The sequence below is a fragment of the Cervus canadensis genome, chromosome 27 (assembly GCF_019320065.1).
Source record: "Cervus canadensis isolate Bull #8, Minnesota chromosome 27, ASM1932006v1, whole genome shotgun sequence".
NCBI lineage: Eukaryota > Metazoa > Chordata > Mammalia > Artiodactyla > Cervidae > Cervus > Cervus canadensis.
In genome coordinates, this window is record NC_057412.1 from 38590954 (window position 1) to 38615587 (window position 24634).

The 24634-nt window shown below is 36.7% G+C and overlaps 2 protein-coding genes across 2 annotated transcripts; both read left to right on the forward strand.

Annotated features, from left to right (window-relative positions):
* Positions 1 to 1578: 1578 nt before the first annotated feature.
* Positions 1579 to 2505, forward strand: LOC122428803 (olfactory receptor 5K3-like). Its single transcript, XM_043448913.1, has one exon. It carries the CDS (start codon positions 1579 to 1581, stop codon positions 2503 to 2505), a length of 927 nt encoding a protein of 308 aa, XP_043304848.1.
* Positions 2506 to 19949: 17444 nt separating this feature from the next.
* Positions 19950 to 20888, forward strand: LOC122428848 (olfactory receptor 5H8-like). The gene has a single exon (XM_043448978.1). The coding sequence runs from the start codon at positions 19950 to 19952 to the stop codon at positions 20886 to 20888; it is 939 nt and encodes a 312-aa protein (XP_043304913.1).
* The last annotated feature ends 3746 nt before the right edge of the window (positions 20889 to 24634 follow it).

Genomic DNA, 24634 nt, shown 5'->3' on the forward strand with positions numbered 1-24634 from the left:
TGGATAATGTTGCAATAAATATTACAGTGCAGATATCCCTTTTATAACTTGTTTTCATTTCCTTTTGATTATACACCTGGACGTGGAACTTAGGGATCATATGATGGTTTTATTTTTAATTTTTTGAGGAAAATTAATCTTATTTGTAATGGCTGAACCAATTTACATTCCCGCCAATAGTGCATAAAAGTTCTCTTTTCCTCACATCTTTGCCAATACTTGTTATTTCTTGCCTTCTTGATGACAAGCAGTCTGAGAGGTATAGGGTAATAGCTTGTGTTTTTGATTTGCATTTTCCTAATGATTATTGCTACTAAATACCCTTTCATGTGCTGTTGATTATTTGAATGTCTTCTTGAAGAATACCCTTCAAGAAGTTTAGTTCCTCTGCCCACTTTTAAATCAGATTTACTTTTACCATTGAATTGTATGAGTTCCTTATATATTTTGGATATTAATCCCCAATTTTTGAATTATGAGGTTTGAAAATTTTTCTTTGTAGACTCTTCTTCAAAATTAATAGACTCAACTTGCAGGAGAGGTCACTAAGGATCATTGATAGGATTCTGAAAACAACTTCACCCCTTCCAGGTCACTGGGATGGAGGAAGGGCTGGAATCAATACTGTTTTCTCCTCATAGCACAGTACAGCTGTCATAAGCAGTACAAGTCACAGTTAACTTCAAAATGCCTATAATTTAATAAGGAAATTGTGCTTTCAAATATAAAAAGGTAGATTATACATAAGGCATTCTAGATTGTGTTGCATATGTAAGACATGCTTGAGAGCAGACAAAATGGAGATCAGTGTGGTCTGGGGCATTTAGTTAAAACTTTCTTAAATAGCCTTACATGTAAATTATGCTTTATATGAAAAGAGTAAGTGATTTAGATACATGGGCAAAAGCACCAGAAATAATCATGGGCAGAGTCAGTATTTATGGAAATAGGTATGACACTGGGAAAAGGAATAAAAGATATGCTAATCAATGGATATTTAATTCCTTAGCTACCAAAGATCACTATTTTTAAAACTGAATAGGGAATAGTCCTCTCTTTAATCTTAGTAATCTTCATGCAACTCCTAAGGCAAAATTTTAAGATGTCTACTGTATTTTTTTTCAAACAGGCACTCTACTGGGAGATTATATGAAAACTTTTGCTCAATGAAAAAAATATATGTAAGCAAAAATTGACTTTAAATTTATTCTAAAAATTTTAAAATACTGACATTGAACTTATTTGAGGACACTGAACCAAATATGGATACCCTAAATTTGTACACTGTACTTGCACAATTTCATAAAGACAAACCTTTCCCACTGTAAGCATCCTCCCTGGAATTATCAAAACAGTCTCATGAACCTGAGTTTTAGATTTGAGGTCATAGAGGCTGACAGGTTAAGGGAACAAATGTCCCTTAGAAGTCTGTGTGCCTGTATCACAGAGACAGTAGGAGAATCTGAAGAAGCAGCTCCTCTCCTTGTTGTAAAAAGAAAAATTTGAAGGTAAAACTATACACGCTCTAAATGAGAATCTTATATTTCCATAATTCTTATCTCAACAAACAAGGTAGAGATGGCTGAGGATAACTGCTCCTTGGCAACTGAATTTATCCTCATAGGATTTACAGATCACCCGGAGCTGAGGACTCTTCTGCTCCTGGTGCTCCTCACCATCTATCTGATCACCATGGTGGGGAATCTTGGCCTGGTGGCATTGATAGTTACAGAGCATCGTCTTCACACACCAATGTACATCTTCCTGGGGAATCTCGCTCTGATGGATTCCTGTTGCTCCAGTGCCATTACCCCCAAGATGTTGGAGAACTTCTTTTCTAAGGACAAGATGATTTCTCTCTATGAATGCATGGCACAATTTTATTTTCTCTGTCTTGCTGAAAGTGCAGACTCCTTTCTCCTGGCAGCAATGGCCTATGATCGTTATGTGGCCATCTGCAAACCACTTCAGTACCACATCATGATGCCACAGAAACTCTGCATTCAGATGACCATGGGGGTATATGTGGCTGGAAACCTGCATTCCATGATTCATGTAGGGTTTCTGTTTAGGTTAACTTTCCGTGGGTCTCATCAAATCAATCACTTTTTTTGTGATGTTCTTCCATTATACAGACTCTCCTGTGTGGACCCTTATATCAATGAATTAATGATATTTATCTTTGGAGGATCAGTTCAAATATTCACTATTACCATAGTAATAATTTCTTACCTTTACATCATTTTCACAATTTTCAAGATGAAATCTAAAGAAGGAAGAAAGAAAGCTTTATCTACTTGTGCATCCCACTTCCTCTCTGTCTCAATTTTCTACGGTTCTCTTCTCTTCACGTACATTCGACCAGATTCAGTTAATGAAGAAGATGAAAATTTACCTGTTGCTATTTTTTATACTCTAGTGATTCCTTTATTAAACCCTTTTATTTATAGTTTAAGAAATAAGGACGTAATAAACGTTATGAAAAAAATTATGAACGTATCATAACATTCTGAAACAATTACCATGCCATGTGGACTGCTGATTGCAATTTGAGAAAACTTTTTTCAAAATCAAAGACTATTGAGAAAATGGGAAATGACAACTTTCAATATAAAATATTAAATTATTAACACATGATTAGTTTCTGAGCCGAATAAACAAGTTCAGAAAAGAGACTTTCTGCTAAAATGTACTCCAAAATATAAGCTATTAGTTTTCAACAGGGATAAACTAAATAATTACTCTTGAGGTCAAAACTGTGTTCCAGTATGATTAGTTCCAACAGTTACTATTAGTTTCAGAGTATAATAGTTACAATTTTCAACAAATCCTAGAACTAGAAGTTACATACAACAGTTGCCTTCATTTAATATTGCTGGCAAATTTCTGCAATTGGAAGCCATAATCTAACAAACTCTTCATACCTCAAGTTCTCAAAAATTAATTTCTTCTTAGGCAATACTGTGTGACAGAAGGAAGCTATATATTTCCATTTGAATATAAATTTTGAGTTTAAGATATTATATTTGAATATGAATTCATATAAAATATTTATTTGCTAATCAACACTTTCCCTTTGTTAGTCAATTTTCTATCAAGTTTTCTGAAATAGAGTATTTTAAGTTATTGTTGATTTATCAGTCTATAGTTGAATACATTGCTACTTATATTGATACCCTTATGTATTTGATATTTTCATGCTGTTTAGTTTTGATTGGCAGTCCATCATATATGACACTCTAATTACTATATATACTAATTAAATAAAGATTTCTTCCTCTCATATTATTGTTTGACTTGCTTATTATTAGAAATACCTCTATCCTGGGCTGATTCCAATTAAGAGTATTAATACATGCATAGCATTAAGAAAAACCTGGAGATGTTGATCAAGCATAATTGAGACAGAAAATATTAACAACTCTACATTTATAAACAAAAACATGTATTGATCTTTACATGTACAATTATGAAAGACATAAATAATTTACTGAGAACCTACCAACTGCTAGGCACTAAGCTAGAACTTTCATATATATTACCCTCTGAATAGTTAGACAAGGTTTTTCATGCTTTTCCACAGTAAAAATCTCATACTTTGACAAGTCAAGAAAAGGGTTTATTACCAAAAGACCAAATCTAGAAATAATAAGCAGATTAACAGATGCATGTGATTCTTTGATCATTTTCCTTTTGCCCTCAATCCATTTTCCTACTTCCTTTCCTGTGTTTTGTTTTATAATTAAGGACCATTGTCAAATTCAGACTTCTTCACTTTCAAATGTCTTCTATCTACATTTGGACAATGAGGAGCAGCGTAACTAAAGACGGGGGGTGGGGGGGGTGGGGGGGGTGGGGGGGGAATCCCCATAATGTTTCTCCCCTCCCCCACTGCTAAAGGGAGTGTCTCCAAGCACAAGTTGCATCTAATCACTGAGTCCACCTACTGGAGGAAAGTTGCTCATGCGTGTGAAATCATAGATTATGTTAACTAACCACTCACCCTTGTAGAAACTCCTCACTAATAGTAATATCTGAGCTGCCTTACTGTTCTGTTTGACTTTTTGATTTAACAGTGCTTTCGAACTGTTTACTAAATTAAATTTCTCTCCTTAACTAGTGGGCAAAGTCTTTGTTTACCTACATTGTTCCTCTTACAATGACTATATAAATTTAAAAACTTACAATGACTATATAAATTTAAAACCTTACAATGACTATATAAATTTAAAAACTTTTACATAATAATAAAATAGCCACATAAAATACAAAAAAATTGAAGACATTTATGAGAGACAGAAACTGGTTAACACATATATAAGAAACTACTACAATTCATAAAAGACATGCAAACATCTGAGTGGAAGGAAGGGGCAATGGACATTTAACAGAAAAATTGCAAATCTAATAAGCTTAAGAAACATAGTTCACTTATTTAAATTTAAATAAGTGAAATTAAAATTTTTTTGGTTTTACTTATTTTACTTCTATTGTATGAGGGGAAAGAAGAGCTATCAGTTTGGAAAACATTTAAAAGGATATGACAGCCAACTTGTTGGGAGTATAATAGAGCAGTTATACCTCTAAAATTGATACAATCTTTTTGCAGGACAGTTAAGCAAAATAGATTAGATTTGGGGTGGCCACAACTGGGGAAAAAGTTTGATCATGGGTTTAGAGATCACCAGGTCCCAAGGTGGAGCCTGGGTGGGACAGTGGTGGCCACTGATGGCATTTACTGAAGTACCACCTCCGAGGCCTCCCAGATCTCTTAGCAGAGCCGCAGGTCCCTAAAGAGGCAGAACATTGAAACTCTGTGCATGTGACCCACTTATTTTAACATCCCCTCTGCTGAGTGTGCAGGGAGAAGGGGAAAATACACATTTACAGGAATGGGGTCACCACAATCCCACTCCTGGGCACATACCCTGAGGAAATCAAAACTGAAAAAAGCACATGTACCCCAGTGTTCACTGCAGTGCTATTTACAACAGCTAGAACATGGAGGCAACCTAGATGTCCATCAACAGTTGAATGGATAAAGAAGCTGTGATACGTATATACAATGGAATAATACTCAGCCATAAAAAGGAACTCATCTGAGTCCATTCTAATGAGGTGGATGAACCTACAGCCTATTATACAGAGTGAAGTAAGTCAGAAATAAAGATAAATATTGTGTACTAACACATATATATGGAATCTAGAAAGATGGTACTAATGGAATTATTTGCAGGGCAGCAGTGGAGACACAGACATAGAGAACAGACTTATGGATGGAGGTGGTGGAGAAAGCAGAGGGTGAGATGTATGGAGACAGTAACATGGAAACCTACATTATCATATGTGAAACAGACAGACATATAGTAAACAGGAGCTTGTCAGCCACTCTTTCCACTGTTTCCCCATCTATTTGCCGTGAAGTGATGGGACCGGATGCCATGATCTTAGTTTTCTGAATTTTGAGTTTTAAGCCAACTTTTTCACTCTGCTCTTTCACTTTCATCAAGAGGCTTTTTAGTTCCTCTTCACTCTCTGCCATAAGGGTGGTGTCATCTGCATATCTGAGATTATTGGTATTTCTCCCGGTAATCTTGATTCCAGCTTGTGCTTCATCCAGCCCAGCATTTCTCATGATGTACTCTGCATATAAGTTAATTAAGCAGGGTGACAATATACAGCCTTGATATACTCCTTTTCCTATCTGGAACCAGTCTGTTGTTCCATGTCCAGTCCTATCTGTTGCTTCATGACCTGCATACAGATTTCTCAAGAGGCAGGTCAGATGGTCTGGTATTACCATCTCTTTCATAATTTTCCACAGTTTATTGTAATCCACACAGTCAAAGGCTTTGGCAATAAAGCAGAAATAGATGGTTTTCTGGAACTCTTGCTTTTTCAAAGATCCAGAGGATGTTGGCAATTTGATTTCTTGTTCCTCTGCCTTTCTAAAACCAGCTTGAACATGTAGAAGTTCACGGTTCACGTGTTGCTGAAGCCTGGCTTGGAGAATTTTGAACATTACTTTACTAGCGTGTGAGATGAGTGCAATTGTGCAGTAGTTTGAACATTCTTTGACACTCCCTTTCTTTGGGATTGGAATGAAAACTGACCTTTTCTGCTCCTGTGGCCACTGCTGAGTTTTCCAAATTTGCTGACATATTGAGCGCAGCACTTTCACAGCATCATCTTTAAAATACTTGAAATGAAGTAAGAGTGCTTTATTTGATATCAATTTTGTAATGAGTTCAGGGGGATCACTTGCCCTGGGATAACCACTGCATGTCAGTTTATCACTCTGAGTTTCTTTCAAGACAATAAAAAGTATCATACACCTAAAGTTAATTAAATCTTTTTCTTTTTATCATGAGGATTATTTCCTGGGGTATATCAGGAGAAGCTCTTGTTAAAAGTTTGGATTAAAATATTTACAATAATCTTATTGTTATATATTTCTGGAGGTACTCACAAATTTAGACCAGATCAACTTCCAGGAGAGATACATTGGTTATCATTGGAAAAATATTAATTGTCAGGATTATATGATTTTTGGACCATAATACTCAAAGAAATTTCATATACAAGCTATTTCTTATGCTGTAATAATATGATGAGAAGGGACGTAAGTCAGCCTCATTTGAGGGTTACAGTTAACAACTGCATCATGATATTTCCACTTATTTTTCAGTATAAAGAAAGAGGTTCACTAAATATATAGTCTTTATATCAATCAGAATTATCCAGGATAGTACCAATGGGAAGTACACATATATGAAGACAAATATAGAAATCAACCTATATAACTCTTTGTAAACATATATCTACACACACTTCTATATCTAAAGATATATATTATTAGGTTTGGGACACCTTATTATGGAGTCTGAGAAGACCTGTGATCTGTTATCTGCATGGTAGAGATCCAGGAAAGCTGAGGCAGTTATCAGGTTTGAAATCGAAGAACTGATGATATACATTCCAGCCCATGTATGAAAACCTGAGAACGAATAGCATGGAGGGCAAAATAAGATTCGCGTTCTGTCATGAATCAGATTCAGTCAGCCTCCCTCTGCCTTTCTGTTCCATACAGGCCCAGAATGGATGAGGTGACACTCACATACAAACGGTGCTGTAATCCACTTTACTAAGTCTACTAAGTCAATACTAATCTCTTTTAGAAACACACAGACACACACAAAAATAATGATAACTGGGTATCTGGGCAATCTAGACCATGTTAACGTGACACAAAATATGAACGACCACAAGTCCACCTGTTGTCAGCTTAGTTACCACACACAGCTAGTGGTAAAGAATCCGACTGCCAATGCAGAAGATGCAAGAGAAACAGACATGATCTGTAGGATGAGAAGATTCCTTGGAGAAAAAATGGCAACCCACAACAAACTGTGGAAAATTCTAAGAGATGGGATTATCAGACCATCTGACCTGCCTCCTGAGAAATCTGTATGCAGGTCAGGAAGCAACAGTTAGAACTGGACATGGAACAACAGACTGGTTCCAAATTGGGAAAGGAGTATGTCAAGGCTGTACATTGTCACCCTGCTTATTTAATTTATATGCAGAGTACATCATGAGAAATGCCAGGTTGGATGAAGCACAAGCTGGAATCAAGATTGCTGGGAGAAATACCAATAATCTCAGATATGCAGATGATACCACCCTATGACAGAAAACAAAGAGGAACTAAGGAGCCTCTTGATGAAAGTGAAAGAGAAGAGTGAAAAAGCTGGCTTAAAACTCAACATTAAAAAAGAAAAACAAAGATCATGGCATTTGTCCCATCACTTCATGGCAGACAGATGGGGAAACAATGGAAACAGTGACAGACTATTTTTTTGGGGGCTCCCAAATCACTGCAGAAGGTGATTGCAGCCATGAAATTAAAAGACATTTGCTCCTTGGAAGAAAAGCTATGGCAAAACTAGACAGCATATTAAACAGAGGAGACATTACTCTGCCAACAAAGGTCTGTATAGTCAAAGCTATGGTTTTTCCAGGAGTCATGTAGATTTGTAAGAGCTGGACCATAAAGAAAGCTGAGTACCAAAAAATTGATGCTTCTGAACTGTGGTGTTGGAGAAGACTCTTGAGAGTTCCTTGGACTGCAAGGAGATCAAACCAATTATCCTAAAGAAAATCAATCCTGAATATTCATTGGAAGCTCTGAGACTTTGGTCACCTGATGCAAAGAACTGACTCATTAGAAAAGACCCTGATTCTGGGAAAGACTGAAGCCAGGAGGAGAATGGGATGACAGAGGATGAGATGGTTGGATGGCATCACCCACTCGATGGATGTGAGTTTGAGCAACCTCTGGGAGTAGGTGATGGATGGGGAAGCCCAATGTGCTGCAGCCCATGGGGTTGCAGATTTGGACACAACTGAGCAACTGAACTGATATCCCAATATAGACTGCTATGTATAAACCTAATGGCAACCACAAACCAAAAATCATAATAGATACAACACATAAAAAGTAGGAAGAAATACAAGCCATAAGGTTATCAAGTCAGAAGGGAAGGAATCAGAGAAGAAAGCATAAAAAAGAAGAACAAAACAACCTCAAAACAACTAATAAAATGGCAATATGTACATGCTATCAATAATTATTTTAAATGTAAAAAAAGATTAAATGCTTTAATCAAAACATACAGAAAGGCTGAAGGGATACAAAAACAATACCCATATTTATCCCACAGATACTCACTTCAGATCTAAAGACACACAGAGACTAAAAATGGAGGGATGAAAGTTATTCCATATAAATGGAAATCAAAATAAAGCTAGGGTGAAGTGAAAGTGAAAGTTGCTCAGTTGTGTCTGCCTCTTTGTGACCCCATGGACTATACAGTCCATGGAATTCTCTAGGCCAGAATACTGGAGTGGGTAGCCTTTCCCTTCTCCAGGGGATCTTCCCAACCCAGGGGTCAAACCCATTTCTCTCGCACTGCAGGCAGATTTTTTACCAGCTGAGCCACAAAGTAGCAATACTTATATCAAATGAAATAGACTTTAGAACAAAGACAGAAACAGGAGACATAGAAATACACTATATAATGATCAAGGGATCATCCAAGAAGATATAACCATTGTAAATATGTAGGTACTCCACATAGAAACACAGTACAGAAAGCAAATATTGATGAACATAAACGAAGATGTTGACAATAACACAATCATAGTAGGGGACATTAACACTCTTCTTACATCAGTGGACGGATCATCCACACAGAAAATCAGTAAGGAAACTGATCTTCAAGGATTCTTTAGATCAAATGGGCTTAATCGATATATATATAGGACATTCCGCCCCATAACAGCAAAAACACATTGTTTCAAATGCACGTGGAACACTCTCCAGGATACATTATGAATGGCAGCACCCAAAAACAAGCCTTAAGAAATTTAAGAAAATTAAAATCAGATCAAGCATTCTGACCACACTGCTTTGAGACTAGAAATCAATAATGAGAAAAAAAAAATCCCTCCAGAAAACACAAACATATGGAAGCTAAATAACACACTACTAAAAATTCAATGGGTCAATGAAGAAATTAAGGAAGAAATTTTTTTAGAGGGGGAAGAAAATGAAAACACAATGATCCTGCAAAGGCAGTTATTAGACGAAAGTTTACAGCAAAACAAGTCTACCTCAGAAATAAGAAAAATCTAATTCCTAAGTAAAAGGAAATAAAACCTACAGGTCAAAGCAGAAATAAATGAAAGAGATTAAAAGAAAAAAATATAAAAGAGTAATGAAACTAAGAACTGCTTCTTTGAAAGATAAACAAAACTGTTAAACCTTTAGCCAGACTCATCAAAAGAAAGAGGATCCGGATCAAAAAATAAGAAATGGAAAAGAATAAATGACAACCAGCACTACAGAATTACAAAGGATCATAAGAGATTACTATGAACAAACTCTATGTCAATAAAATGGACAACCTAGAAGAAAAGGATAAATACCAAGATATATACAATCTCCCAAGACAGAACCAGAAAGAAATAGAAAATATGAACAGACCAATTACCAGCAGAGAAATTGAATCAGTAAAGTAACAACAACAACGAACATAACAAAAACTCCCAACAAGCAAAAGTCCAATACAAGATAGCTTCACAGGTGAATTCTATCAAACATTTAGAGAAAAGTTAACACCCATCCTTCTCAAAGTATTCTAAAAATTTCAGAGGGATGAAAGCTTCCAAACTCATTTTACATTGCCAGGATTACCCTGATATAAAAGCTAGAAATACATATCTCACAAAAAATTATAGGCCAATATCTATGATGAACACCAAGGCAAAAACCTCCAAATGAATATTAGCAAACCAGTTTCAACAATATATTAAAAAGATTGCACATGATTAAGTGGGTTTTATACCAAGTTATGCAAAGATGGTTCTGAAAGTCAATCAATGTGATACACCACAGCAAAAAATTGAAGAATAAAAATCATATGATCATTTCAATACATGCAGAAAAACCTTTTGAAAAAATTCAACATCAATAAAGTTGCAAGATACAAAATTAATATACAGAAATCTGATGCATTTCTATGCATTAACAATGAACTATCAGAAACAGATATTAAGGAGGCATCTCATTTATAATTAGATTAAAAAATAAAATACCTAGCAATAAACCTACCTAAGGACGTAGAAGAACTAAGAAAACTATAAGACACTGATAATAGACATGAAGGCATACACAAATAGATGAAAAGATACACTCTGTTCTCTGGAAGAATCAATCTTGTTATAATGACATACTTCCCAGGATAATCTACAGATTCAGTTCAATCCCTGTCAAAGAATCATGACATTTTTCATGATAGAACAAATAGTACTAAAATTTGTACTGAAAAACAAAATAATTCAAAGAGCCAAAACAATCCTGAGAAGAAATAATAGAGCTGGAGGTATATACTCCCTGATTTGAGAATATACTACAAATTAAAGTCATCAAGACAATATGGCACTGGGACAAAAATGGATGTACAGATTAATGAAACACAGAGGAGAGCCCAGACATAAAAACCCATAAACTTATCATTAATTAATCTACAATAAAAGAGGAACGACATTCAATGAGAAAATTCAGCACTTCAGTAAGTGCTGCTGGCCATAAACAGGAATGAATGTGAGTCAGCTGAACTGAGGTGGATGAACCTAAAGCCTGTTATACAGGGGGAAGTAAGTTAAGAAGAGAAAAACAAATATCCTGTATTAACACAGAATAATGGAATCTAGAAAAATGGTACCGATGAACCTATTTGTACGGCAGGAATAGAGATGCAGACATGGAGAGTGGACTTGGGGGCACAGCAGGGAAAAGACAGGGTGGGGCAGACTGAGAGGGCAGCATTGAAACATACAGATTATCATCTGCAAAACAGATAGCTAGTGGGAAGTGCCGTATAACACGGGGAGCTCAGCCTGGTGCTCTGTGATGACCTAGAGGGGCGGGAGGTTCAAGAGGGTGAGACAAGTGTATACCTGTGATCGATTCATGTTGTTGTACGGCAGAAGCCAACACAACATTGCAATTATCCAGCAATTAAAAATAAAAAAATAAGTGCTGCTGGGAAAACTGGATGCTACATATAAAAGGATGAAGTTAGAACACTTTCTCACATCATACACAAAAATAAACTCAAAATGGCTTAAAGACCAAAATGCAAGACCATAAATCCTTAAAGTGGCTTCCCAGGTAGGACTAGTGGTAAAGAATTCACCTGCTAATGCAGCAGACATTAGAGATGTAGGTTTGATCCCTGGGTTGAGAAGATACCCTGGAGTAGGGAATGGGAACCCACTCCAAAATTCTTGCCTGGAGAATCCCATGGACAGAAGAGGCTGGTGGGCCCTGGTCTATAGGGTTGCAAAGAGTCAGACACGACTGAAGTGACTTAGCATGCACAAATCCTTATAAGAAAACATACTAGAATTTTATTTGACATAAATCATAACAATATATTTTTGGATTTGTTTCATAAGACAGAATAAACATTCTCAATGTAATTTGTCATTGGGAGAAATGCAAATTAAGACCATAGTGAGATATCATGACCCACCTACTGAAATGATAACATTGGAAAGACTTCTTATACTGGAAGCAACAATGTAGACACCTGTTAGATTTAAAAAAAAACAAAAAAAAAACAACAACCTGATAGGTTAAAAAAAAAAAAGACTGAGAAGATAGTTACACAATATTGAGGTGGGCAGTATGTTTAAGACAAGCTACATATTATATGTGTTGATGCACATTATACTACTTACTTCATCTGTCTGCTGAGTTTCCACAGTGACTTCTCGTTATCTATGTTTTCTTTTTCACCTCCTTTTTATCTTTCACTAGCAGAATTCTAAGTACACAGAAGAATTGAAAAATGACCCAAAATATGTCCTTTGCTTTCCCTCTAACTTCCAATCAAATCCCAAGTGGAGGTTAAACATTCATTGTACACTTCAGATATAAAAACACAATATCACAATTGTCATATTATAATATTTTGATGTAAATAATGCCATTATTTTCTTCAGTGAATGCTCAATGGCAACTTTGTTTATACTTAAAGGCAAATCTGAACATGCGACCACCATGTGCAAAATCCCTCAACAGTTTTCATTTAAGTTGGGATATAGATCAAATTGGCAATATCTGCTAGATCATGGAAAAAGCAAGAGAGTTCCAGAAAAACATCTATTTCTGCTTTATTGACTACACCAAAGCCTTCGACTGTGTGGATTACAATAAACTGTGGAAAATTCTGAAAGAGATGGGAATACCAGACCACCTGACCTGCCTCTTGAGAAACCTGTATGCAGGTTAGAACTGGACATGGAACAACAGACTGGTTCCCAATAGGAATAGGAGTACGTCAAGGCTGTATATTGTCACCCTGCTTATTTAACTTATATGCAGAGTACATCATGAGAAATGCTGGGCTGGAGGAAGCACAAGCTGGAATCAAGATTGCCAGGAGAAATATCAATAACCTCAGATATGCAGATGACACCACCCTTATGGCAGAAAGTGAAGAGGAACTAAAAAGCCTCTTGATGAAAATGAAAGAGCAGAGTGAAAAAGCTGGCTTAAAGCTCAACATTCAGAAAACTAAGATCATGGCATCTGGTCCCGTCACTTCATGGGAAATAGATGGGGAGACAGTGGAAACAGTGTCAGACTTTATTATTTTGGGCTCCAAAATCACTGCAGATGGTGATTGCAGCCACGAACTTAAAAGATGCTTGCCCCTTGGAAGGAAAGTTATGACCAACCTAGACAGCATATTAAAGAGCAGAGACATTACTTTGCCAACAAAGGTCCATCTAGTCAAGGCTATGGTTTTTCCAGTGGTCATGTATGGATGTGAGAGTTGGACTGTGAAGAAAGCTGAGCACTGAAAAATTGATGCTTTTGAACTGTGGTGTTGGAGAAGATTCTTGAGAGTCTCTTAGACTGCAAGGAGATCCAACCAGTCCATCCTAGAAGAGATCAGTCCTGGGTGTTCATTGGAAGGACTGATGCTGAAGCTGAAACTCCAGTACTTTGGCCACCTCATGCGAAGAGTTGACTTATTGGAAAAGACCCTGATGCTGGGAGGGATTGGGGGCAGGAGGAGAAGGGGACGACAGAGGATGAGATGGCTGGATGGCATCACCGACTCGATGGGCGTGAGTTTGAGTAAGCTCCGGGAGTTGGTGATGGACAGGGAGGCCTGGCGTGCAGCAATTCATGGGGTCACAAAGAGTCAGATACAACTGAGCGACTGAACTGAACTGAACTGATAGAACAAAATCTCACCTACCGTGAGGTCTGATGTGACCCCACCAATGCTGGCCTCCCTTGTCCACTCTGACTCCTCTTTGCTTCTCTTTATATTTCTGCTACATTTGCAAAATTTTTTGGTTTATTTCTCTAATGATCTAGTTCTTTGATAAGGTAGGCCTTCAGATGATGAAACTGAAGAAGGCAAATGTCTGGAGACAACACCATATTAGAAATGTAGATACACAGTCATCACTACTTAAACAGAACTTGCATTTTAAAAAAACCTCTGGAATATTCATAGGGATTAATGTTTGAGAAGCACTAACTTAGGCCACTTCCCACAGTGGTCTTCGGTTTTCTTTTTCTTTTTCTCCTCCTGCGAATTTTGCCTAGTAAGATTTCTCACTAGTTTTCAGCTTAAAGTAGGAAGTCAGGTGTAGTTGTGGAATGTGAGCCACGGTTTGCCCAAGAAGGAAAGATTTAGGAGTTGACTTCTAAAGAGAATCTGTAACTTTGGCCTCACTGAAATCATGAGTGATGAGCTCAGACAATATTGTACTCATCAAAGAACTTAGTATATCAAATTTATAGATAAACTGGAGTTTGCATAAACATTTCAAAAGTGCCTGTGGTGGAAAGAAGTGATATGAAGTGCAATTTCAATTGAGAAACCTGGGAACTGTCTACAATGACTTGATGTTTATGATTTCAGTCTGTAATGCCCAATGAGACAACCTGGATTTCTCATACATGTCCAAGTTCAAAATGCCCAGCAGACCAGCTTAGCATTGTCCTAAAGGGAATCTTTGGGCATCATCAGGGGAATTTGAGTTCTACGCTCTTTCCTCTTCTGACAAAAGCACACAACTGTACAACTTATTTACTCTGTGTTAAAGACAAATTCATATAAACAACAGTTTCCTGAACTTGGAAAATGAAGCCTTCAAAATGAAACAGTGTACAAAGAACTATTGCCTGTGTTATTGTCATTGCAGTGCTCTTGTATTATTTTCTACTTCAGAAAGCTGAACCCTAAAAGGATCTTGAAAACTTCTTAGTAGATACTGGTAAGAGAGAATGATTTCTATAATAACATTATGTTTTTACTGAAAACAAAGAGTCAGACACGACTGAGCAACTGAACTGAACTGAAAGTTTAAAATACTATAAAATTTATAATAATTTTGATTTGGTTTACAAGATATCAAAATAGCCAGGTGAAAATGGAAAGCAAATAGTGAATAATCTGTATATTTTATTATTGTGAGTAAATATGGTCAAGCAAGATAGCGCTAAGGCCACATTGTAATCCTTAGTGATATTTAATTATTTGGTTAATACAACTATTATATAATTATTCCATAAGATAAGCTTTGGTAAACTGGAACATTAAATAAATTAAAAGTGGGTTGAAATATTTAGGCCACAATGTTTCCCATGCAAGATCTTCCTGACAACTGTATTCAAAATATTTATTCTACTTAGTTAACCTATATTCACTACTTTTCCATGTATTTCTTAGGTTATTTCACTGAATATGTAAATATATCATCTATCTATCTATTTATGTATCTTCTGAAATGGTAAAAATACCCCTCTAGTCTCTTTTGACCTTTAGTAAAAGGTAGGCCTTAAGTACCCACACACTGAATTAAGAATTTCTGATTATTTATTAATTTGAGATTGCATGGAAGAACTGCAATTACAGGTACATTGCCTTTATTCAGTTTTAGTTTTTAGCTCAATTTGATTCTGCTACTAAAAGTTGCAGAGAAGCAAATGCTATAAAGAAAAGCTGAATTTCTAGATAAAGTCAGCTCTGATTACAGTAATAACAATGATAAAGCATCTTTTAAATATAAAAAGAACTTTGAGGCAATGCTAGTATATTTATGAACAATTTTAAAATGAATTGAAAATGCAATACTATTTCATATATAAATTGCACGTGAAAATAAACTTGGAATTCTGAAGAAAAGTAAAAGAAAGGTTTCCCAGTGCTGCCAACTTTGGATGAAACCAGAGTTAAGACAAATATTTGCCACCACTAAGCCCCCAAACTCTGAGACGTTTATTTAATCTTCAGCCTTTCTAATACTTCTCTCTCTCTCCATTTCCTGATCTTTCCTATGCTTATCCATGGTCCTTAGTCTCTTTCTGTTTTTTTGTTCCTTTTTGTTTTCTTTTCACTCAAAGTTTCCACTTCACTTCTCTACCCATTCTTATCTCCATACCCTCCTCTTTCTCTTTTGAAAAACTACATGATATTGTTCTACAGGAAAAAAAATCCGCATCTGTCTCCCGGTGGTAAAGAAATGTCAACTGTTCCCAACATGTTAGATCCCTTCTTTCATTCTCCTCACTGCTAGGCCACTTCTGATTGTTCTCTAACTCAACTCTGTTACGATATGAAAACTGCTCTCACTAAAGCCACTAAAAGCCGCTTAATTCCCACATGCAAAGATTTCTTTTCACTCTGTCCTATCAAAATATTCATTTGGCTTTAAGGACTGTATTTGACTTCGTTCTTCTTGAGTATTTTCTTCTGTTTGAGTTCCCAACACATCTTTCCAGTTCCCTCCTGTTTCTTCTATTCACTCTGCTCAGGAGCATTTTTTTTTTTTTTTTTTTTGTCTTTTTCTCCTTTTGGGTGACTCAGAGCTCTTGGTTGCAAGAAGAATTAAGTTATTTGAACGGAAATTGGCTCCAATGAAGAAACGCTAGGGTGAGTTGAAGAAATCCACTGGATAAATGGGAAGGCACACAAAGAAAGAAATCAGACAGCTGACACCCAAATCATGTTTCAGTTCTGGTTCAGTAAGACCGGTTATCATTGTAGCTGAACTTAAATGCCGCAACGCACACTGACAATGCCATTGTTGTGGACATAGGATTCATTTTCTGGGGTTACAACACTTTTTCCTTGGTTAAGTTGGCAAACAAAATCCCTTTCGTGCACATATAATTTTTGTCTTTATATATGTTCTAAATGCAGTGTGGTGAGTTTGGGTGCTTTGCTTAGTTGCTCAGCCGTGTCCCACTCTTTGCAACCCCATGAACTGCAGCCCGCCAAGCTCCTCTGTTCATGGGGATTTCTCCAGGCAAGAATACTGGAGTGGGTTGCCAAGCCTTCCTCCAGGGGGTCTTCCCAACTCAGGGACTGAACCCAGGTCTCCTGCATTGCAGGCAGATTCCTTACCAGCTGAGCTACCAGGGAGCCCTGAGTTTGAGTGAAAGTGAAAGTTGCTGAGTCATGTCTGACTCATTGCGACGCTGTGGATTATACAGTCCATGAAATTCTCTAGGCCAGAATACTGGAGAAGGGTAGCCTTTCCTTTCTCCAGGGGATCTTCCCAACCCAGGGATCAAACCCAGGTCTGCCACATTGCAGGCAGATTCTTTACCAGCTGAGCCACAAGGGAAGAGTTTGAGTGTCTAACCCTAAATCAAATGCCTCACTAAACCCCCCCCTCCCACCCCTCCCTGCCCCATCCTAGGTTCAAGGGGAAGGACAAAGTCACTTTCTAGAATTTTGGCTTCTAGAGTGGATGACAGTTTTTGTTTGCCCCCAAAACTCATGTGGTAAAAAAAAGAGGATCAGATTTTTCCATCTAATAAATTATATACATCCATTTCTCTCTAATATAACTTCCTCAAGTTTATTTTCATGCCTTCTCTCTTTTTACCTTACTCACATTGGCCAATGGAAAGGTCATACATACTATGTATTTCAGCCACCTCAATGACTCCCAAGTCATTATTTCTATCAATCTTTTGTAGAATCATACTGTGAAGTTTATCTAACTTGACTATCCAGAGGATGTTCTTGCAAAACCTAGCTACTGCATCTGAGTCTTCTATGTCAATTTTTGATGTCCATCTGCCCAGTCACTTAGTTACTCTCTCTCCTTTACTAATCACTCCTTCATATCTTACATGTCACCAAGTTCCAGTGACACTGAGCAGGACCCTGTGGGGCCCTCATGAGTACAAAAGACTTTCAGTATTTCCCATTTCTTTGTAGGAAAAAAGCTTTAGCTCTTAGACCTTCCCTGAGTTCCTAAGGTCAGATTCAAACAGTTCCTAATTAGGAAAAGGGGGGGAATACAGAAGCAAAGAGGAACAGTCAGCAAACAATATTGCAGAGATGAAGCAGGGTCCTTGTTCTCCCTCAAGGAATATACATAACAACATAACTTTAAGTTCTTCTTTAAGGCCTCTATCCAGGTGGAGGATGGTAACTTCAGGCTGAGCACAAGATTCCTGGAACACACCCTGTTACCCCATCACAAACCAATCAGAAGAGAGTCATACATTCTGCAGCCCTCATCCCAAGTTTTGCCTTTAAAAACTCTTCCTCAAAAACCAAGGATGAGTTAGGATTTTAGAACGTAAGCCACATATTCCCCTTGCCTGGCCCTGTACTAAACCTTTCTCTGTTCAAAACTCCCAAATAAACTTTTTGGTTTGTTTGATCTTTCTATGCATCGGGGACACAAACTTGAGTTCAGCAGTACAAGTGATCTTCATTCTCATTTTATTTTGATCTCTTTGTCTTCCTCATCATTCCTAACATTATATCACATGAACTAAGAATTTCACATACATTTAGGTCACCTGGTGAATATTTATAAAATTCCTTTTATCAGAGCCCATTCATGATCTACTGAATCAATTTCTTCAGTTATACTTCAGAATCAATATTTTGCACAAAACTCCCCCAGACAATTCTGATGTGTAACCTGGTTTAGGAATCATTGGACAATAGCTACAGCTTCCTAATTATTGTTTATGACGCAAGTTTCTTCTCCCTGCACCCTATTTTCTATAGCCAAATATTTAAATTCAAAAAATAAGTGATGTTCTCCCTCTTTGCCTAATAAGTTTAAGATTCTTGCCGAATGCTTGCAGAAGGAAGTTGAAGATCTTCACATGACATTTCATTCATTTTATACACTGGTCCCTTCTAACATTGTTACTTTGTTCTTACATCCATGCTCTACACAAAGAATTTCTTGACCTTACTCTTTCAGTCAATTCAGTCGCTTAGTCGTGTCCGACTCTTTGCGACCCCATGGACTGCAGCGCGCCAGGCTTCCCTGTCCATCACCAACTCCCAGAGCTTGTTCAAACTCATGTCCATTGAGTTGGTGATGCCATCTGACTATCTCATCCTCTGTTGTCCCCTTCTCCTTCTGCCTTCAACCTTTCCCAGCATCAGGGTCTTTTCCAATAAGCCAGTTCTTTGCATCAGGTGGCCAAAGTATTGAAGCTTCAGCTTCAATGTCAGTCCTTCCAATGAATATTCAGGACTGATTTCATTTAGGATTGACTGGTTTGATCTCCTTGAAGTCCAAAAGACTCTCAAGAGTCTCCTTCAACACCACAGTTCAAAAGCTTCAATTCTTCAGTGCTCAGCTTTCTTTATATTCCAACTCTCACATCCATACTTGACTACTGGAAAAACCATAGCTTTGACTAGATGGACCTTTGTTGACAAAGTAATGTCTCTGCTTTTTAATATGCTGTCTAGGTTGGTCGTAGCTTTTCTTCCAAGGAGCAAGTGTCTTTTAATTTCATGGTTGAAGTCACCATCTGCAGTGATTTTGGAGCCCCAAAAGATAAGGTCTGCACTGTTTCCATTGTTTCCCCATCTATTTGCCATGAAGTGATGGGACCAGATGCCATGATCTTAGTTTTCTGAATGTTGAGTTTTAAGCCAACTTTTTCACTTTGCTCTTTCCCTTTCATCAAGAGGTTCTTTAGTTTCTCTTTGCTTTCTGCCATTAGGGTGGTGTCATCTGTATATCCGAGGTTATTTAGTATTCAATAAGTTTGCTCATCTTCAGAATGTCTTTCTTCTCTTCTAAATCTTCTCGTTTCTGTGCAAAGTTTTAAATGACATAATGTTTTTCTGCGTTCTAAATCTGCTCACTTCTGAAAAAAATTTTATGTGATGTAATTGCATTATTCTAATATAACTTTTCTACTACTAATTTTCATGTATCATAGTAAGAGTAAATAAAAAATATTCAGGTTAGTATATGCTTTTATTTCAGTTGCCCTCAGCGGATTCACTTTTAAAAATAAATGATCTTCTTTTTCCATTTACCACATTGCATTTCAGATGCCATCTATTAAGGATATGGAAACCAAAAATGCAACAGAGCTGAGAGAGTTCATTCTTACAGGACTTACACATCAACCAGAGTGGCAAATTCCCCTGTTTCTGCTGTTCTTTATGATATATCTCATCACCATCATGGGAAACACTGGTCTGATTGCACTCATCTACAACGACCCTCAACTTCATATCCCGATGTACTTTTTTCTTGGGAACTTGGCCTTTGTGGATACTTGGTTATCATCCACAGTGACCCCCAAGATGTTAATCAACTTCCTAGGCAAGAGTAAGATGATATCTCTCTCTGAATGCAAGATACAATTCTTTTCCTTTGCAATCAGTGTAACCACAGAATGTTTTCTGCTGGCAACAATGGCATATGATCGCTATGTAGCCATTTGCAAACCACTACTTTATCCAGTGATTATGACCAATAGACTATGCACGCAGCTGCTAGTCTCATCATTTGTAGGTGGCCTTCTTCATGCCTTAATTCATACAGGTTTTTTATTCAGATTAACCTTCTGTAACTCTAACATAATACTTCATTTTTACTGTGATATCATGCCACTGATTAAAATTTCTTGTACTGACCCTTCTATTAATGTTCTGATGATATTTATTTTCTCTGGCTCAATACAGGTGTTCACCATTCTGATAGTTCTTGTCTCATACACACTTGTTCTCTTTACAATATTAAAAAGGAAATCTTTGCAAGGCATAAGGAAGGCCTTCTCCACCTGTGGGGCCCACCTCCTGTCTGTCTCTTTATACTATGGGCCTCTTCTCTTCATGTATGTGCGACCTGGATCCACACAAGCAGATGATCAAGATATGATGGACTCTTTATTTTACACTGTCATAATTCCTTTCTTAAATCCAATTATTTACAGCCTGAGAAATAAGAAAGTTATAGATTCCCTGGCAAAAATGTTAAAGGGAGATGGTTTTATCTCATAGTATTATCGGTACTCTTTTCATTTAAATATTAACAATATTATATAGTTTAGATGTTGCTATGTGATAGTGTTCAGTTTTTTTTGGATGTATAATTGTTCTATTATTTTAGTGACTTAAGACATTAGTAACTAATAAGTCCCATAAAATAGATTCATGTTCTTATTCAAAACATGTAAAAATTTGAATCCTCTTTATAGAATACTAAAATAAAGCAAAAAACCCCAAGTATTTTCTATGCCTGTATGTTCTTCCATGTGGTTTTAAAATGCATTAAATATTAAAACAGAGAAGTTCCCCTGAAGGAGACTTGTTTATGATGTCTTTGACACTTACAAGTCAATCACATTTAACTTCAAAGTGGAGGCGGGTTGGTATTTGAATGAAGAGAGGCAAACCCTAGGAATTCTGCTGGCCATCAAAAGGGCTTACATTCCACTTTATTTGGTGCATGGTAAATTTCACTTCTCATGGGAATCAACTCTCATATCACAGAAAGAAATGGGAGAGCAATGAGAAAAAAAAATGACAGGGGATCTAAGATAATGAAGTCAAAGAGCTACACTATGAGAGATGCTTTTACCTTCCTGGGCTCCGAGAGAGACAAAAGGCAAGTTATCGCTCACTATCTATGATGACTTCTAAAGTCCTTTCTGGCTGTGTATGTATTTGTAGGTCAATCTGGAAAACTTTTCTAAGAAGGTTAATAGATAAACTGAAAGTTTAGGATGGGTATGAATGAAGAGGCAGAATAGGAAAATAATAGTCAATATTCCTAGAATGATTTTTTTTTAAGTGAAATTAATTAGAAAAAGAAATAGTCACATGTAAAGGTTATTGGAATGTGTGGATGACAATGAGAGGTTTTTCATACTAACATGCATACTAACAAAGTTCAATTAATGTTAAGATAGGACACCATACTGCCCAGTGAGTGGCTAGGAAAGACACAAACAAGGGTTTGGATGTGTGTGCTCCAGATGTTCATTCTCACTCCATACTCTAAGACTAACGAGTGATTCACCGTCAGGTCCACCCCTTGTCTACCTCTCACTATTGATTCTAGGTACATTCTTGCAGATACCACTGTGGCCCTCACCTTCATAACCATCTACCTCTAAAACTCTAATTACTTATTGCCTCCATTCTGCTGATTCTCTCTTATGTCCCAAACATATCTGCCAGATTTTTCTTTGTAAAAAGAACTGAGATGAAATCACATAACTCTTCAAGGATTTTTAATGGACTCTCATTATTACTGAGTTTCCCAAATTTGCTGACATACTGAGTGTAACACTTTAACATCATATTAGGTTGTCATTAAGGGAATCAATGGTGCTATCAGGGGAATTTTATTTTATTATTCCTTCCCCTTCTGGCAAATGCACATAGTTAAAATGTATATAAGCAGCATTTCCCTGAGCCTGGAAAATTAAGCCTCCAAAGTGAATCCGTGGGAAGAATTATCACTCCTGTTACTGTCATTCTGGGGCTCTTGTATTATTTTTTGCTTCTGAAAGCCAAACTCTCAAAGAATCTCAACAATTTCTTAACAGCTATAGGTAAGAGAGGATGACTCTTATAATATTCACTTTTAATAGAAATTTAAAATACTTTTAAATTTACAATAATTTTGATTTGGTTTACAAGATACCTGAACAGTCATTTGAAAATTGAAAGTAAATAGTGAATAATCTGTTTATTTTACTATTGTGAGTAAATATGAATAAGCAGAATAGCTCTAAGGCTACATTTTACCATTTAATCATACTTAATTATCTGCTTAACATAATCACAAGACTCCACAGGATAAGAGTTGGTAAACTAGAACGTTAAATTAAAAGTTGATTTAAATATTTAGATCACAATGTTTCCTGTGTAAGTAATCTTTCTGATAATTGTGTTCAAAATATTTATTCCATTTAACTAACTATACTGGTGGATTAAATTTCAAATTATATCACCTAAATAGTAACCCCTCTATCCTTTCATCCAGTCCTTAATTATTTCATTGAGTATATCTGTGTACATATATATGCAAAAGTTCTGGAAATGGCCCTTAATCATTTTGACTTTTATTACTTCATAAGTACCCATACACTGAATTGAGAATTTTTCATTATTTACTGATTTGGGACTGAATGGAAGGAAAGTGTATTTCAAATAAATACACAGTTAACAGTTGCAGTTATTGGCGTTGGTTATTTATATGACCTTTATTCAGTTCCAGTCTTTGGCTCAATTTTATTCTGCTAATAAAAACTGTGGATAAACAAATGCTGTGACGGAAAACCAGAAGGATTTCTAGAGAAAGTCAGCTCTAATCTCAGTAACAGCAAAGGTAAAGGATCTTTCAAACATGAAGTTTGATGCAGTGTTAGTTTATTTATAGACAATATACATTTCTGAAGTAAATTTATTTAAATTAAACACTGTCATACACAAATTCCATAGGAATAAAAACTTGGATATTTGAAGGAAAGAAAAAGGAAAGTTTCCCAGTGTTGAAAAATTTCAAGGAAAACCAAGCTTAATATAAACATAAGGCCCCCAAACCGTTGAGACTTTCCCCTTATTTCATCTTCAGCCTTTCTCTGATATTTCCTCTCCCTCTTCATTTCCTTCTCTTTTCTACACTTATCCATCTACCTTCCTTACTCTCTTCCTGCTTTTTGTGGTTTCACGCTTTCTTCCCACCCACCTACAGGTCTCATTCTACTTCCCTACCCACTCTCATCTCAATGCCCGCCTCTATCTCTTTTGAAAATTCTCATGACATTTTTCGACAAGGAAAAAAAAAATCTCATCTGTTCTTCACATCTCAGATACTCCGTTTCATTCTCCTCACTGCTGTGCCATTTGCTTCCGTTCACTTTCCAGTGTTCTTTGATTCAGTTCTATGACAAAATGGAAACCGCTCTCACTAAAGCCACTAAAAATCTCTTAATTTCCAGATTCAATTATCTCTGTTCACTCCTTATCTTAACAAGAGCAGTGATTTCACTTTTGGCGCTCTACGTTCCTTTGTGCTTTTAAAGTATTTTCCTCTGTTTAAGTTCCCTACATTCAGCTTTCCAACACCTTCCCTCTTTTCTGATCAGTCTGCTCAGTAGCCTTTTCTGGTCTTTCCTTTCCTCTTTTTTGGGTGAGCCAGTGCTCTTGGTTCCAAGAGGAAAACAGTTAATTGAATGAAAACTGAATCCAGCAAAGAAATGCTAGGAAAGTTGGAGAAACCCACTGGAGAAATGGGTAGTCAACACTCCAAATCATGTTCTAGCTCTAGCTCAATAGCCTTGTTATCATTGTTGCTGAACTTAAATACTACAAATCACACTGAAAATGCCATTGTGATGGGCACAGGATTCATTTTCTAGGGACGCGATACTGTTCCCTTGATTGAGTTGGCAGCCAAAATTCTCTTCTGCACACATCAAGTCTTTGTCATTCTCTCTCTATATTCCAAACTCAGTGTATGTGCAATAGTGTTACTAGCAGTGGATCAAGCCCCCTTACATTAGGTTCAAGGAAAAGTCAGTTTCTAGAAGTTTGGTTTCTAGACTTATTAGGCAGAAAATAGGATCAGGTGTTATGTATCTAAAATTATGTATATACCTATACACACACACACACATATCCACTTTTAAATTTCCTCAAATTTATTTTCATGCTACATTTCCCTTTACCTTGTATACATTTTCCAATGGATAGATCATACTATATTTTAGCCACTTCTATGACTCCCAAGTCAT